Consider the following 15,846-nt stretch of genomic DNA (forward strand, 5'->3'; position numbering starts at 1 on the left):
CAGTCCGCTCCTCCACGACAGTGTGAGCACACGCCCACACGGCAACAATCTCAGGACCCCGGCCCAACCCTGGGGACATGTGCTTGGCTGACAACATGTCCAGTGGAAATACATACCTACCCATTCATAAGAAGTCAACATTTACGAGGATTATTTTCTCGTAAATGGAAAAGAAATCAATTCCATTCAGCATGCTAACTGTGCTCAATTAATTGTAATGAAAACTTAAAAGGACAGCATGAAAAGAACATAGCTTTCGTGTCAGAAAGACCTCGGCCTGGCACTCAGGCCACCAACTGTCTGCTCGCCCTCGAGAATCGGCAGCAGATGGGCTTTCAGCATTTGCGGAACACGCTGTCCAGCAGGCAGCCCACGGTGCTCAGGATGGAGGTGCGATTCCAACAGCCCTGGGACTCAGCCGGTGGATGACGAGTGTCTCTCCGTGGGGCCTCCCCTGAGGACAGCGGCAGGCTCGGCTCCTGCACCCCGCCTGGCCCGACAGAGCAGCTCAGGGCGGCCGACCACAGGCGGCAGCACCGTGAGGGCAGTAAATGCACCGAGAAGCTGGTGACACATGCCGCTGCCGCCTGCTGAGAAGCAGCAGGACTAAGGTTTACCAGGGGCGACTACCCACCCCCCCAAAACCTGTGTCTGTGCGACGACCCGGGAGGCCAGAGCACGAAATACACAGCCAAAACAGCAGCTCTCACCAGAATCTGTCTTCCCAAGGTTGGGGTCAGTCTCCCGAGCCGGCTGGTGCTCCACGCCAGGGCCCAGAACAGTCCGACATGTCTCAGGGTTCAGGAAACGCGCCACCGAAACCAAAGGATGAACTCCCATGCTGTCTCTGCTTCCCACCCAATCAACTCTTACTTACTCATTTGAACACTGTTCTACGCTGGCTGCTAGGCATCAATGCTCTCTGGGCCAAGGCGCTCAAATCCTCAAAAGTTTTGGTTTGGAGAAAACAATCAGAAGTTTCTAACACATAATACAAAATTTTAAAGAACAGACCCAATGCCCAAAGATCCTAAAAAGTTTTCCGTCCAAACACACGCTCCTCACACCACAGGGAGAAAGCGAAGAGCACACGACCTTTCAGTCAGAGAAGCGAAGGACAAAGCAACACTAACAGATTCCCCACAAACAGCTGATCAATTAAAACACAATTCATATAAAGACCACCACCTGCAGCACGCTGCCACTGACCATAAACCTTAGAGCATCAGTCATTCCCCGGATCCATGCAGCCTAGCTGTGCACTAAGACTGCTGGACCACAGGCACCACACCTCATCATTAGTTCTAATCTGGTAAATAAAAACACTCACTCAAGAGTCAAAGAGGAGCAAAACATAATTCCCGCCCAAGGAACCACAGATTATCTCCATAACAGGTCTGGGTTTCAGCTTACTTCTTCCGTAATTACAAAGTGACCTCTATTTAAAAGCAGTTCCGGGTGGGAGGGTACAGTACCCTGCCCTTCGCAGCTTTTTATAACACAGGTCACATATCACCGTGGTAACTCCACAAATAAGAAATGATGTCATTTAGCTGAATGATAAAGAAATATGCCACCTATAGCACATCCATACAAATATATGCTACATAAGGACGTGTGCGTGTATAAAACATTTCAGAACGTCCATGTACCTCTCCACCTAATGGCTAACTTGTAACAGGTTTAGCTTAAGAGAGCCTACAAACAAGATACTCAGAGGACTAACAGGAAAAAAACCTAGTCTATTCTAATTTTAAAACCAAACAAATACCCTTCCTCTTACAGCCGACTTCTTACAGGAACTGTTGAAGATATTCTTCCAGACGCTGCCCACACAGCAAATAACAATACCGTAAACATGCACACATCGCCTCGAGTAAACCCACCCTCAGAGAGCAAATTTCAGTTAGTCATTTTTAGTATTTTACAAGGTTACTTTGGGAAAAAATTTTTAAAAGGGAGTGGATCATTTAAACCTCTCCTTAAACTCTCTATAGTCACTGTTCTAAATTCTGTTTTTTAATGTTCATTTCTGTCCATATGAACTTTATTGTTGTAAATGAATGTACATATCCTCTGACTTTAAGGTTTTTTTAAAATAAATGTCATCTTACGAGGGCTCCTTTTTTCCCCCCCCAAATAAATGGCCTAAGAAAGGTTGTCAGCTAAGAGAAAGGCTACCTAAATAAAATTCCTTAAGAAGCGTAAACATGCAAAGCGACACGCGTGCATTGGCGCTCTCACCCGGGCTCAGCTCCACGAGGTAGGGCAGCTTGTCGGGCGGCAGCGCAGAGCCGTAGCCGGCCGCGTCCGCCCTCTCCTTCCCCTTCGCCAGCTTCCCGTCGCCGTGCTTCTTACTTTTCTTTGGGATGTAATCCGGGGGCCTCCTCTTCAACTGAAAGACCAAACTCCCTAGAACAGAACATCGTACATTCTCAACCAGACTCAGGTCAGCGCAGACGGCCAGCCGATCGGCAGCAGCTCTCCAAAGGTTTACTTAAACCTGCAATTTAACATCATCTCCCAAGGAATAATTGCAAAAGCTTACCCCGTCTACACCTTTACGCAGGAGAGGAAATATTAGTCTCCTGATGTGCTGAAAAACTCTAGCAAGCAATTCCCAAAGATTATTTTAAACTAACAACTACCCAAGCACATTACATGCTTGAGAAACAATACAACATCGGTTTAAGAATAAACAAATGTTTATGTTGGTCAGTGCTCCATAAATATATTCATACACACAGATAACACAGGCACACAAATGTACTTTTAATTAAATTCATTTTTATTTAATTCAATTAACTCAGAATTCAAAGCAACCTGACTTTAACTTAACAAACGTTTCCTGTCTAGGACAAGTACCAAGCACGTGTACTTTTCCAACTGTCAACCTACATTCAAGTGCTGAGAGGACCACCCGGCAATAAATTTTTACGTCTTTATTAACGCAAAGACCCTCTACTGAGCAACACTTGGCTTATAATATGAACCTAAAAAACCACATTTCATCAAAAACATAGCTTTTAGCCTTCAATGCTTTCAAGTATTAGGGGAAATTGTACAAACAGTAAAAAGTCTGGATTCATTACTTGAAATAACTAAATTATTGGTCAATCTTTAGGGTTGTGGGCTATTTTCCCTATTACAACAAACTTGTCCAAACACCGCCCAGCTCATGTGGTCAGCTCGGAAAGGATTCCACGGCCGACAGACAAGCATCTCCCACTTCTTAACACGGTGCTAACGTCCGGCTTCTCCCAGACGTGGCACTCCCACCGCAACGTGACGGTCTGTTCCAGGTCTACGCACGAGACTCACACAAGCTGCTGCCCTGGGGACGAGGGGACCACCTAGGAGCCACCCAGCAAGTCTAGGAAGGAGGCAGAAAACCACGCAGCAAACAGCCATCAAAAAACACCACCATGCAGGGGCTGGCCCCATGGCGTAGCGGTCAAGCTCGGCACTCTCCGCTTCGGCAGCCCAGGTTCACAGGTTGGTGTCCTGGGTGCGGACACGCACCACACACCAGCCACGCTGTGGCGGCGACCCGGATATAAAACAGAGGAAGAGTGTCACAGACCTCAGCTTAGGGCGAACATGCCTCAAGCAGAAAGAGGAAGATTGGCAACAGATGTCAGCTCAGGGCGAATCTTCCTCAACAAAGAACAAGCACAAACCAGCGCCATGCACCCACGCTCCTACACCCTTCAATAAGTGAAATAACTGGGACATCAGGTACAAATTTAACACATCATAGAGGTAATTCATTAACGAACAAACGTCTCCTCACCTTTGTCACCCGGCCACTCCCTGAAGATCTGTAAAGGACACTCATCCTCATCCAGGATGACTTCTTTAGCGCCTTTGTCATCAGAATGCTGGGCTCCAGGAGGAAGCATGACCTGAAAGGAAAACATAATTAACTGACTATACCTAAAAAGTCAATTAGCAGGTATTTAAAAGAAACAATTCAGAGGCCAGCCCGGCGGCACAGCGGTTAAGTTGGCACATTCCGCTTTGGCGGCCTGGGGTTTGGATCCTGGGTGCGGACATGGTACCGCTTGGCAGGCCATGCTGTGGTAGGCGTCCCACACATAAAATAGAGGAAGATGGGCAGAGATGTTAGCTCAGGGCCAGTCTTCCTCAGCAAAAAGAGGAGAATTGGTAGCAGTTAGCTCAGGGCTAATCTTCCTCCAAAAAAAAAAAGGAAACAATTCATTGTTTTTGGGTAAATAAAAAAGCCACTGTAGAATTAAATTGATCAAACATTATAAACAACTGTCACTCAAACCCTCAAAAAAAGTGAAGGAAAAAACAGTTTCTAATAAAAGGCTTAGCCAGCTGATTGGGCCGTTTCTATTCACCTGCCTCTCTGGTCCCCAAAAAGAACTAGCCTGAGTATTTTTTTAATGAATTTTTAAGGGAAGGACAGTATGTGACAGTTAACTTGTGAGTAATTTCCTAAGATAACTTTATTACTGCAAATCTCAATCTCCCTAGTCCCTTACTCACTTTCACAAGCAAACGCCTGTTTCATAAGGCAGTGTCACCTAAAGTGAGACTCTCAGGATAACGTCACACCACAACAAAACAGAACAGATTTCTTCTTCCTGCAGGTAATGCGTCTTTACGATTAAATTTTAACCAGATCATTCAGATATACCACAGGGCTATTCATTCGACCAACGTTTCTAAGCATCTGTTTTAAGACACTGCATTCACAATACTCTTAAAAATCCAAAACGCTGTATTACTTTTTATTCCATGTTTTTATGACAGCCAAACAATTTTCTTAATCCACCAAGAAAGCCCCCAGTAACACAGAGGAAAGAGACAGGTGTCAGTGATCCAGTAATTTCACATACTCTGTTGGACTTCCGCTCCACCTTCAACCTAATTTAGTATTAACACTAAGCAAAATAAGATTATAGAAAATATGAGAAGCAGTCAAGTCACGGGACCACAACATTGTTTTAAACCTACAGTTAATGTAATAACACATCTTAACAGACTTTACCACCAAATTTACCATCATGCTCATATAAATAGCTTACTCTTCCAGAGAACTCTAGAAATTTCTCTCTACACTGCTTCAAAGTACCTTAAAAAGACAAATTTGTCATAACACAACCTTTTGCTAAAGCTGTCAGTCTGTCTTCACAGGGTTTTGTGCTAAATTTATCTCTTTGGCTTAGAACACACATGACCTCAGGACCCGAACCTCACTCATCCTCTGTTTCAGTCTTCGTCCCGCACCCTGTAGGTTCAGCCATGCGGAACTACTCAGAGTTCTCACGTTGGGCCACGAATGTCATGCTTCCGTGACCCCTCGTGCCTAAGAAGCCAACTCCCCAGCTTTCAGGCTCGACACCGCCCGCAGGAAGCCCTCCCTGATCTCCATCCTCACTGAAGGCTCCTGCTTTCTATTATCTCATTCTCGGCCTGTCTCCCCTTATTAGAAGCTCCTTTAAAGGCAGCTCTTACTTTTCTACCCCAGCACTGTATCTAACAAATAAGAGGAACTTAAATATTTATTGAATAATTAATCAAGTAGATAAAATAACAGACAAATGAATGAATATGAAAGAGCTACATGTTACATAATTTATGAGATGGCAAGCCAAGAAAACAAAGAATTTCAAATTCAAGGTTAAAACAATAATCAACTCTTGATTTGTGCCGCCTAAGCTTGCAAAGAAAATGTGCAAGCACACAATAGAAGAGAAAACCAAAACTAGGAGACCCTCAGAAGAAACCATCAAAGGGCCTCAAAGGGGACTGTAAATAAAAGCCCAAAGTAGGCTTTCACAACTTCATGACCCTCGTTAAGGTGTTCTTTCACTTTCTGATTTTCATCAGCAAAATAAGGCAGAAATTACTGAAAGGAAAAAAAGGTTAGAACAACAAGTTCATCCTCACCATCGCATCCCACGCACCTGTACGGAACTGGTCTCTGAGGGACTGGCGCGCTCACCCAAGAGCGTCCCTCGGCAGGCCCGGGAGCAGCCCCAGCAGCGGGCGCAGGCGCGAGGCTCCGCACTGCTAACGGCTCCTGGCTCAGCGCTCACGGCCTAACCCCATTCACACTGTTTCACCAATTTTATTCTGACTAAGGACACTGGTCGCAGCAGTTACTAACCAAAAGCACAAGGGTCATGAATCAAAGTCCATCCTTGTCCACGGACCCGGTTACTCTGCAGGTGTAACTGCATTTCCCATGCAGACTTGCTACAAATTTCTCCTGAATCACAGCGACCCCCTCACAGAGCAGCATCACAACAGGCTCTCCTCTACGCCCGCCCGACCGCCAGGAGGAAAAGGCACCAGGACGCCCTGCACCGCGAGGATCTTTCCTTCAGAGAGAAGGCACGATCACCTCGACTACCCATCCTCCCAGTCTTAGCCTACCAACCTCGTCCACAAAGCATGGGGGACTTCAGTTCAGGACACTGTTTCCCTCTCTGTCGAGGACCCTACCAGCCAGAAATCAAATATAAAATTTTCTTTTCATTTCTGGAAGCATCTTTTTTCCTCTGATTTATCAGTAATATTTCTTACTCTTTCCTAGTAAGACCAAAGGAATGAAAAGGCAGATCAAAAAGCAAATCCTCAACATCATCTGTCTTCACCCACCCCACAAGGAAATGAGCTCTGCTCTATTTTTCTGATTCCAAATAATACAGGCTCACTGCAAAAAATTCAAATACAGAAAAGTGTAAGGAAGGAAAAAAACTACTGTAGAAAAAAATACTGATAACTATATTTTTATGATTGCGCTTTCAATACTTCATGCATTTATTTTATAAAAGAGGGTTCTTATCTGAATTACACACGGTATTTTGCGTCTCCTCCACCCTCCTGCCCTCACGCAGGTGGTGAACAAGCTGGTGTGTGCTGCTCCTGGGCGTTTACGCTTCCTCTGCTCACGGAAACGTTTGCACAGAACTGCTGTGTGGTTTTCTTTTACGGTGACTGCATTTCCAAACACAGGGTAGGTTTTACATAAAGTAAGTAAAATGTATACATCTCCCAGCCAACTAGGACAGCTCTAACTTGTAAGGTTCCCAGCGACACGGCACTCGAGGGGAGGAGCACGCCTCTAGCGACTCCTTTAGTCGTGTTCAGTTTGCTTCTTATTTATCACTGTCACACACAACCCTGAAAAAAACTTCTTACAGAAACACGCTCAGGAATTTACCGGCATTTGTTTGTTCTAGATGTTATAATTAATATGTACCAGTGCATTTCTAAACATTATTTCTAATCTAGAGGGCATCCCCACTCTGAAGGGGGTGCTGTCTAGGACAAGTGCAAAGTGCTCTTCCAGACTCTCCTTCCCCTCACCCCTGGAATTACCTTCTCCGTTGCTAGATTCCACTCTGGGATCCTCTATCTTTCTCTTCTTGGCCTAAGCCATCATTTTGTTGGAGAACGTCCTCCAGTACCTTTCTGAGAAAGGATGCATAGGTGGTAAATTTTTGCCTTGTGTGTTTTGAAAGGTCTTTACTCTCTCCACCTAACACGTGCCTGAGAGTCTGCATAGGAAATCGTTTCACTCTGGGTTAGAAAGCATTGCTTCACTGTTGGGCTGACGGGTGCCAATCCTGCCCCTCAATCTTTATATTTGACTTGAATCTTTTTCTTTGGAATCATTACCCTCTCTTGTTCTCTAGTTTTCTGTAATTTCAAAATAATATGCCTGGGTTCAGATCTTTTTCAAAGTAACTGTACCATTATTCAGCGGGCATTTTCAACCTACAAACTCAAATCCTTTGGTTCCAGGAGATATGCTAGCACTATTTCTTTGAGAACTTTCTCCACTCCCTCTCACTTTCTCCACCTGGTCCCCATGAGCTGCGTGTTGGCTCATCTGCACCGATACTGCACATTTCTGATCTTTTCTATCTCCCTTGCTATTTGTTCTTTACTCTGAGAGATTTCCTTCCCCTCATCTTTCCCACCTCCAAGGCCGCCTCCGCCATCAGCGGCACCACAGCCCTCAGATGGAGGGACGACAGGCAGTCAGGACGGTGGAGTCCACTACTTCCTAAAAACTTTCAACCCCGCTTGTTTTCGGCCAGCTTTCAACGCTGACTCAGAAAGCGTTAGAGCCGCTCGTCCCTGAGTCTCCTCGGGTTGCGACGCAGGTGCCGGCACACTTCTTCCTGGCGGGCCCTCTCTCTGCAGGCTTTCTCTGGTCCAGTAAGTTAAACACCACTGACTTACTTCTTCAGAATTGCATTTACAACTCTCATCTTTTGCCATCTCCTCTCTCATTCTCTTTGTTCTTGTGCATTTACACAAGTTTCTTTATTCCTTTATTGTCTTTCTTTTTTAAAGACTGGCACCTGAGTTAACATCTGTTGCCAATCTTTTCTCTTCTTCTTCTCCCCAAAGCCCCCAGTACATAGTTGTACATTCTAGTTGTAGATCCTTCTAGTTCTGCTAAGTGGGACACTGCCTCAGCATGGCCTGATGAGTGGGGCCATGTCTGTGCTCAGGATCCGAACCAGCAAAACCTTGGGCCTCTGAAGCAGGACGCATGAACTTAACCACTCAGCCACCGGGCTGGCCCCTACTGTCATTTTAATGGAAGAAAAACATCTGCTTTCTCATCTATCTCAGCTGAAAATTGGGCTATACTCGTAAAATTATATAGATCTACCAATAGTCTTTCCAACTGAATATAATTTCTTGGCTTTTCAGCAAAAAGATAAAGCCATAAAACTGAAGCAAGCCTTTTTATTTAAAGCCCTTTGTAGCTAACAAAAGAGGCTAAGACCTCCACACTGAACACCACGAAACACGGCTGCGAGCTTAGCGAAGACCACATCAGCGAAGAGGCACAGTGTGCACAGCCTGGCAGACTGAAGACTGTCAGGATGGAAAACCTCTGACTCATCTACAGGTCTGATGCAAACCCGGTCACAGTTCCAGCAGGTTTTGTATAGAAATTGACAGGTCGCTTCTAAAATTTATTTGGAAATGCAAATAGCCTAGAATAACCAAAGCAACTTCTAAAAGCAAAAACAAAAGAACAAAATTGGAACTTGCCTTACATGATTTTAAGATTTACCATAAATCTACAGTAACCAATACAGCTTGGTGTTGACAAAAGGATGTAAAACATATAGATCAATGGAACAGAGCAGATTCCAGAAACAGAACCACACATATATGAAGGTGCCAAAGCACTCAATGGGAGAAGAGAAAGTCTTTTCAACAAATGGTTCTGGATCAACTATACATCTGTGTGGTAAAAAATGAACATCGGCCCTAATCTCATACTATACACAAACATTAATTTGAAATGGAACATACAGACGTAAAGGTAAAACCTAAAACTATAAACCTTCAATAACAAAACACAGGAGAAAGTATTTGCAAACTTAGAGGAGGCAAATTCTTATATAGAATACAAAAAAGCACTGAATACTAAAAAAAATTAATAATTTGGGCTTTGACAAAATTTAATTTTTACTCTTTGAAAGACACCATTAAAAAAATGAAAAGGCAAGCCAAGCCACAGTCGGAAAAAATATTCACGACATACATTTCATAGATAGGACTTGACATATATTTACATCATCAGGGAAATTCACAATTTTTCCACAATGAGATACCACTATAACCTATCTGAATGGCTAACATTTAAAATAATTGACCACAGCAAGTATGAATGAGGGAAGAGAGCAACTGAAACTCTCACAGACTTCTGGTGGGGATGTAAAATGGTACAACCCCTTTCAAAAAAGTTTCATAGTGTCTTAAAGTTAAACATATGCCTGCCATGTGATTGAGCCTTGTACTCGAGTATTCATCCTCCCCCAAAAAAATACGTCTATAAGAAGACCTGCACAGGTATGTCACAGCAGCTTCACCATAAGAGCCAAAAACCGCAAACTCGAAACAACCCAAAAGTCCACCAAAGGTAAATGGATAACAAATTGTGATATATCCACAGAATGAAACACTACTCAGCAACAAAAAGGCAGCAACTACTGACACATACAACCACAGAAATGACTGTTGAAGTCATTAAGCTGAATAAAAGAAATCAGGCAAAAAAAGAGTATCTATTATATACCGCCATTTACATAAAAATTCTAGAAAATGCAAGTAATCTATAGTGACAGAAAGCACACCAGAGGTTGCCTCAGGAAGGGGGATGGAGGAAGGGGTGGGCTACAAAGATGCACAAGGAAACTTCAGAGAGAGAAGGCCATGTTCGTTGTGTTGATAAGTCAAAACACGTATGGAATTAGAGGCTTTAAATACATCCAATTTATTGTACTTTATTCCTCAACTATCTTGGTGGGGGGCAGAATTAAAACAAGTCATCACACTATTTTATTATTTAATAATCAACTGCTAAGATGAGAGAAAGGAGGATATCTTTTTTTTTTTAAAGATTTTATTTTTTCCTCTTTCTCCCCAAAGCCCCCCAGTACCTAGTTGTATATTCTTCGTTGTGGGTCCTGCTAGTTGTGGCATGTGGGACGCTGCTTCAGCATGGTTTAATGAGCTGTGCCATGTCCGCGCCCAGGATTCAAACCAACGAAACACTGGGCCGCCTGCAGCAGAGCGTGCGAACTTAACCACTCGGCCACGGGGCCAGCCCAAGGAGGATATCTTTTTAAAAAATCTATGCCAATGAGATTTTTGAGTGAGAAAGATTGGTTATGAAGAAGTCAGTATATTCTTATGACTGACTGAAAGGTGAAGAATGTTCCAAGTAGTCTGTCCCAGCAGAGAAGACTTGCTTGAGTTTACTTAGTGTTACCAAATCAGTTCCGAGGCATAAAATTTCACCATATTTCTTGAGTGCTAGGGTCAAAGACAAATTCTTTATCTCCAAGAAATTAGGATGACTATTAAACGTATTGACCAAATGTTGGCTAATTATGAATAGCAAAATGAAATTTACTTAAAAGTTGAATCTTCACAACATATCTCAGTAAAAAACGTAAGAAAAAAGTCATTAAAGGAGACGTTACTAAAATAAAAGTTAGTTATCTACACATGCAAAATAATCATTGGAAGGATATATACAAAAATGTTAACAGTGGTTATCGTTTGGTATTAGAACTATTTGCCTTTTTATACTTTGCTTACTTGGTAACAGGAATATATATTACTTTTGCAATGGAAGGGAGAATGTTGTTTTTTATATATACTTAACACATGGTTTCAGTTCATCAGATTCTGCATGATACAGTGGGGGGAATCAGTCTAGGTTTAACTTCATTTAAAGAATACCATCGCATTTAAGCGCCAAGTTCCAGCACGTGCCGTATCAGCAAGTGCTGATGGAACAGGTACTCACGCGGGCAATGCAGTAATCCTGCGGGTTTTCTTTTTCCAGACCATACTTCTCCAGAGCTTCAGCTACTGCGAAGTCTGCAGGGTCTGTAGTAGACAGCAGGATTGTCTTGTAGGGGATATTTGGTTTTAAACTATCTGCATAAATTCTCAGTGTTCCACCTGAAAAAAAATTTTGACATCTTTAAATATAACTTTACTTTATTCCAATAATAGAGCTAATGTTTACAATCACTTAAGAAAAGGGCACCTAAGTTCCAGCTGCAATGAGCGCAAAGACGGCTATCTGTCTAAGAGTTCTACTTTCATTTCCTGTTAGAGGACGCACAGTGGCAGTAAGCTGCTGATATGGTGGCGTCTTGCTACAGTGAACAATCCTGTGTGCCAGGACTGTGTCTGCCCTTGCGTCAAGTGCCAGCGGTTTCTGCAGTGATGGACCGATCTCCACCAGGGGTGAGGGATGGACGGGAGGAACGTGGGGGGTCCTCAAGTGCTGCCCCGTCCTCGACGGCTCTCCCTCTCCGCCCCCACGCACCATTATATACCCGTTCTCCCCATTTTCTCTACTTCCTGATCATCAATCTGAAACAAATTAAAAACTCGGATAAGTTTAAAGATTAATCCCACTAAATAAATCAATTTTAAAAAGCTGAACTAGAAACCAGGAGACTTCAGGTGCTAGAGTCCAAAGATGTTTCATAAGGAATTTGCCACCAAAGTCCTAGGCTCTGTTTTCACTCCTGGGTTCTGCAAACCAGAATGTCATTTCCAGCCGTGAACTCACTTGGGAGGAAAAAACCAACTAGAACAGCGCAACTGGGAGATGCAGAGGTTTTCTTTTTTATTTGTAGATTTCTCTCTAATGGAATTCTACATATGGTATACTATGGTATATTATATGTTATATTATTGTCACTCTGGTGTCACAGTGCTTGCTACTCATGATCTTAAGGCCTCAAGCACTCAAGCCTTGGGTCTAGCCAGAGGAGGCCTGGGGAGGAAGTCAAGCCAGGCTCCCTCCCCTCCACCACGCGGGACCTGGGGTGAGCTTTCCAACGTCCTTTTCTCCCTCGCCAATCACAGAGCTGCATTACGAGATCTGCGGCTCTCCTGAAGCAAGTTCGACATTTCCATGACTCCTTGCTGCTTCTTAATTCTAACGCAGTTATCCTGGCTAGTGAATATTTCTCATGTTCTCTTTTTCAGTAAGTCTGGAACAAACTGCATTTTGACAACTTGATTCACGGTGAAAAAAATGTTGGTCTTTTAGGAAGTCAGCTAGACCAGGCTAGTGTTAGAATGTGGACCTGCCGACGCAGGCCAGGAGTCAGGCTGTCAACATGTTTTACCACGTGCAAACTCACAGGGTTCGAGGGCCCACTGCTCCGATGCTGAGGACACAGCCATGAACACCCAGTGTCCTCACCCTCAAACAACTTACGTTCTAGTTGTGGGATGCAGGGGAGAAGACTAGCAAGAAAACACATAAAGAAATTATTGAAGACAGTGGCACATGCCATGAAAACAGAAGCATGGTTGTGGGGAAGAAAGTGATGCAGGGCTTCCTAACGCCGGGTGACTAAGTCTTCTCTGAGAATCAATGTTTGTCACGACCCCTGAATGGTAAGGAGCAGCAGGCACGTGACCACGTACAGAGCTTGCTGGGCAGATGGACCAGCAAGAGTTAATAAGGCCTATTCTTGGGCTAAGTCTGGCCAAGGTCACTGGCCAAAGTGGACAGACCGCGGTGGAAAGAGGGAGACGCAGTCAGAGGCTGGCTGAGACCAGACCACGCAGGACTTCACAGTCCACCATCGCGAGTCTGGCTTTTATTCTAGTTGAAGTGGGAGCCACCGGAAGGCTTCAAGCTCTGTGTGTCTAAGTGTGTGTGCCTGTGCGCGCCTGTGTGCAGGAAGGTGGGACCTGACTTGAGGTAAAGACAAGCTGCAGCGAGGGGCAGCAGCAGCAGGGAGGCCAGGTCTTAGAGCACAGACTCCACTCCACCGAAACGCGTTCCGTCCTCACTGAGTTACACTCTACTTCCAAATGCCGCCTGACGTCGTTGACAGGAAAAACATGCACGCTTCTGTAGACGGAGGGAACACCTATCCGCTTTACACGTTAGACAACCAAAGAGTAAACCAGACCATCTGTTCTGAAAGGGGAAGATGGACTTGTACCTTCACCTAAATGGCTACCAAAAATGCAAATGGCCAGAAATTTAGTTTTTCTTAATACTTGACATCTGCTGAAAGCCTAGACTAGTACCTCGTGATCCCAAAGTTACAGACTTTGCAGAAGGAAGACTATTTGGTCTGAAAAAATTTAAGGACAAGACTTATCAGAAAGTCATTTAAAAAAACCAGCATGGTTCCTACAGAAGATATAATTTTGAGTGGCACTCCTTCTAAAGGACATGACGAGGGAGCTGTAAAATTCATATCCATGTGGCCAAATGAATTCAGCTATTGAATGGAATTACTTTTATCATCCATTTGAATGTTTCAGAACATCAGTCTAAAACTTAATTTGGTTTTAATATAATGACTAAGGCATTCTGATAAAAAGAATACAATGAATACAGTCTAATTTAAAGAGTTGTTTACAAGCATATACCATGGTCTTGTCATAATAGAGATACATGCCTCCCAACGTGCTAAGGAAGGAGAGAGAGACGCTAACGTTTCAAAGTTCCTACTATGGACTAGAGCCTATTGGTGTAAACATCTGTTTCAGTTCTAAAATTAAGGCAGGATTACTACCCTGTTCTGAAGATGAACAAACCAAGGCTCGCAGTACATAAGGATCCCAAGTGCACCCCACTCCAGAGTCCAGGGCACAATGCCCTGCCGCTCCCAACACTGTTCACGACAACCTAAGGCGGAAGGACTGACTCCCTAAAAAGTCTCTTACAACTTCGTTAATGAATGTCTCAGCAAGAAAAAACCATGACTACAACTGTTGGTAGAATATCTGTGCCACATCAAGTAACTGAAATATACAGGGCATTTCTGGGTCAATTTCACTTTGAAGCCATCACAAAGTGCCTGTGCCTGAGCAGCGAAGTCTGCTCAGCTGTGAGTTAGACAGACACTTGTATGTCATCAGAACTTGGGGAACCAACCCTCAGGCTCAGCTGTCACTCTCAGAGAAGCCTCACCCACATGTGGCCACGTTCCCAGCCCACATTCTTCATCAACCTAATAGCCAAGCTAATAGCTACAGTAGGTTATGAGGATATATTTTTCTAAGTTATTTATTAAAAATAAACAAACAAAATGCCCGAACTTAATATATCTGACTTGCTTAATATTAACCATAAACAGCTGTTTTGCTAACAATAAGAGCTAGTTTTTTAGGGTTTCCTGGGAGTCTACACAGAAAAATGCTCCTTTCATCCTCAACCCCCCTTTAATAGACGAGCCCTACTTCTTGGATGTTCTGCTGTTTCTCCTCCTAACTCTTTGCAGGGTTTTTTTTTTCTGTTTTCTTTGCCAACTCCTCTTAACAATGGCCTTCCCTTAAATTTTTGTATTATCTGTAAACTTTCTACCCAAAACAATCTCATCCACGCCCATGATGTTGCCCCCAACCACAGATTACTCCCAAATCATCATCTCCCTGTGTCACTGCTGACCAGAACTCTAGTCACTGAAGTACCAGCCTAAGAGCTGCCCCACATCATGCCAGCACCTCTTATGACACACATAAACAACACCTATCCCTCCACTCCCAAATGTTCCTTCGTGCCACAGTCCATCAATGCCTATCCAAGTAAAAGCAGGGTCATCCTGCACGCCTCCCTCCCAGTACAATCCAGGCTGTTACCTCTTACATATGTCCTCCATCCTCTCTCTGCAGCCCACTGTCAATGATCGAGTGCAGCGGCTCAGTCCTTACACGGGCGACACAATACTTTCACTGGGTGTGCCTCCTTCCGATCACCAACCCCTCAAACCCATCAGCTGCTCTGCTTCCACGGCAAACTCTTCATATCTGAAGCTTAGGCTAAGCTCCAGCTTAGGATTCTTCAGCAGCTTATTAACAGATTATATCAAAATTTCCCACCAAAGTACTCCCAATGGCAGAGGAAAATAAATATGGGTCCCTGGGGGCATAGCCTGAAGTGACAAGCAGAGTTTCCTGTTTTATCTTAACAATATCTATAAATGTTACATCCTAATCCACAATGAAAACTCATTTCTTATAAAAACATTTTAAGCTACTTATAAAAACTGATACTCCAAGCCAGCTATCTTTACCATGACTCACACACCCCTGAGCCCACACTTAAACATTCCTCAAGGAACCACTGAGGAAATTATGGTTGCAATAATGACGCCAAGCCCCTTCCCGTGGCATAGAGTCCCCTCAGTTCTGGTACGTAGTAGGTTAGCATAGGGAGGTGTGCCTGGGCATTCCTCTTGTCCTTTTTAAAATTTTTACTATCTTTCTTCTTCTTCTTCATTTTCATATTTTCTTTCCCTCCTCATTTTCTTTTTCTTTTCTTTTTTTTCTTGA

At 43.8% G+C, this 15,846-nt stretch overlaps 1 protein-coding gene across 7 annotated transcripts in view; it reads right to left on the reverse strand.

Moving 5' to 3' along the window:
* AFDN (afadin, adherens junction formation factor) overlaps nt 1–15,846 on the reverse strand; it is a 109,815-nt gene that overhangs the window by 77,898 nt on the left and 16,071 nt on the right. For all 7 annotated transcript variants that reach the window (XM_046670531.1, XM_046670535.1, XM_046670533.1 and 4 more), the window contains exons 6-8: nt 11,330–11,487; nt 3,794–3,905; nt 2,245–2,412 (exon numbers count right to left, since the gene is read on the reverse strand). In XM_046670531.1, the coding sequence (XP_046526487.1) occupies nt 2,245–2,412; nt 3,794–3,905; nt 11,330–11,487 (438 nt within the window). The remainder of the gene's footprint in view (nt 1–2,244; nt 2,413–3,793; nt 3,906–11,329; nt 11,488–15,846) is intronic.

Source organism: Equus quagga, chromosome 8, assembly GCF_021613505.1.
Source record: "Equus quagga isolate Etosha38 chromosome 8, UCLA_HA_Equagga_1.0, whole genome shotgun sequence".
In the NCBI taxonomy this organism is placed as follows: Eukaryota; Metazoa; Chordata; class Mammalia; order Perissodactyla; family Equidae; genus Equus; species Equus quagga.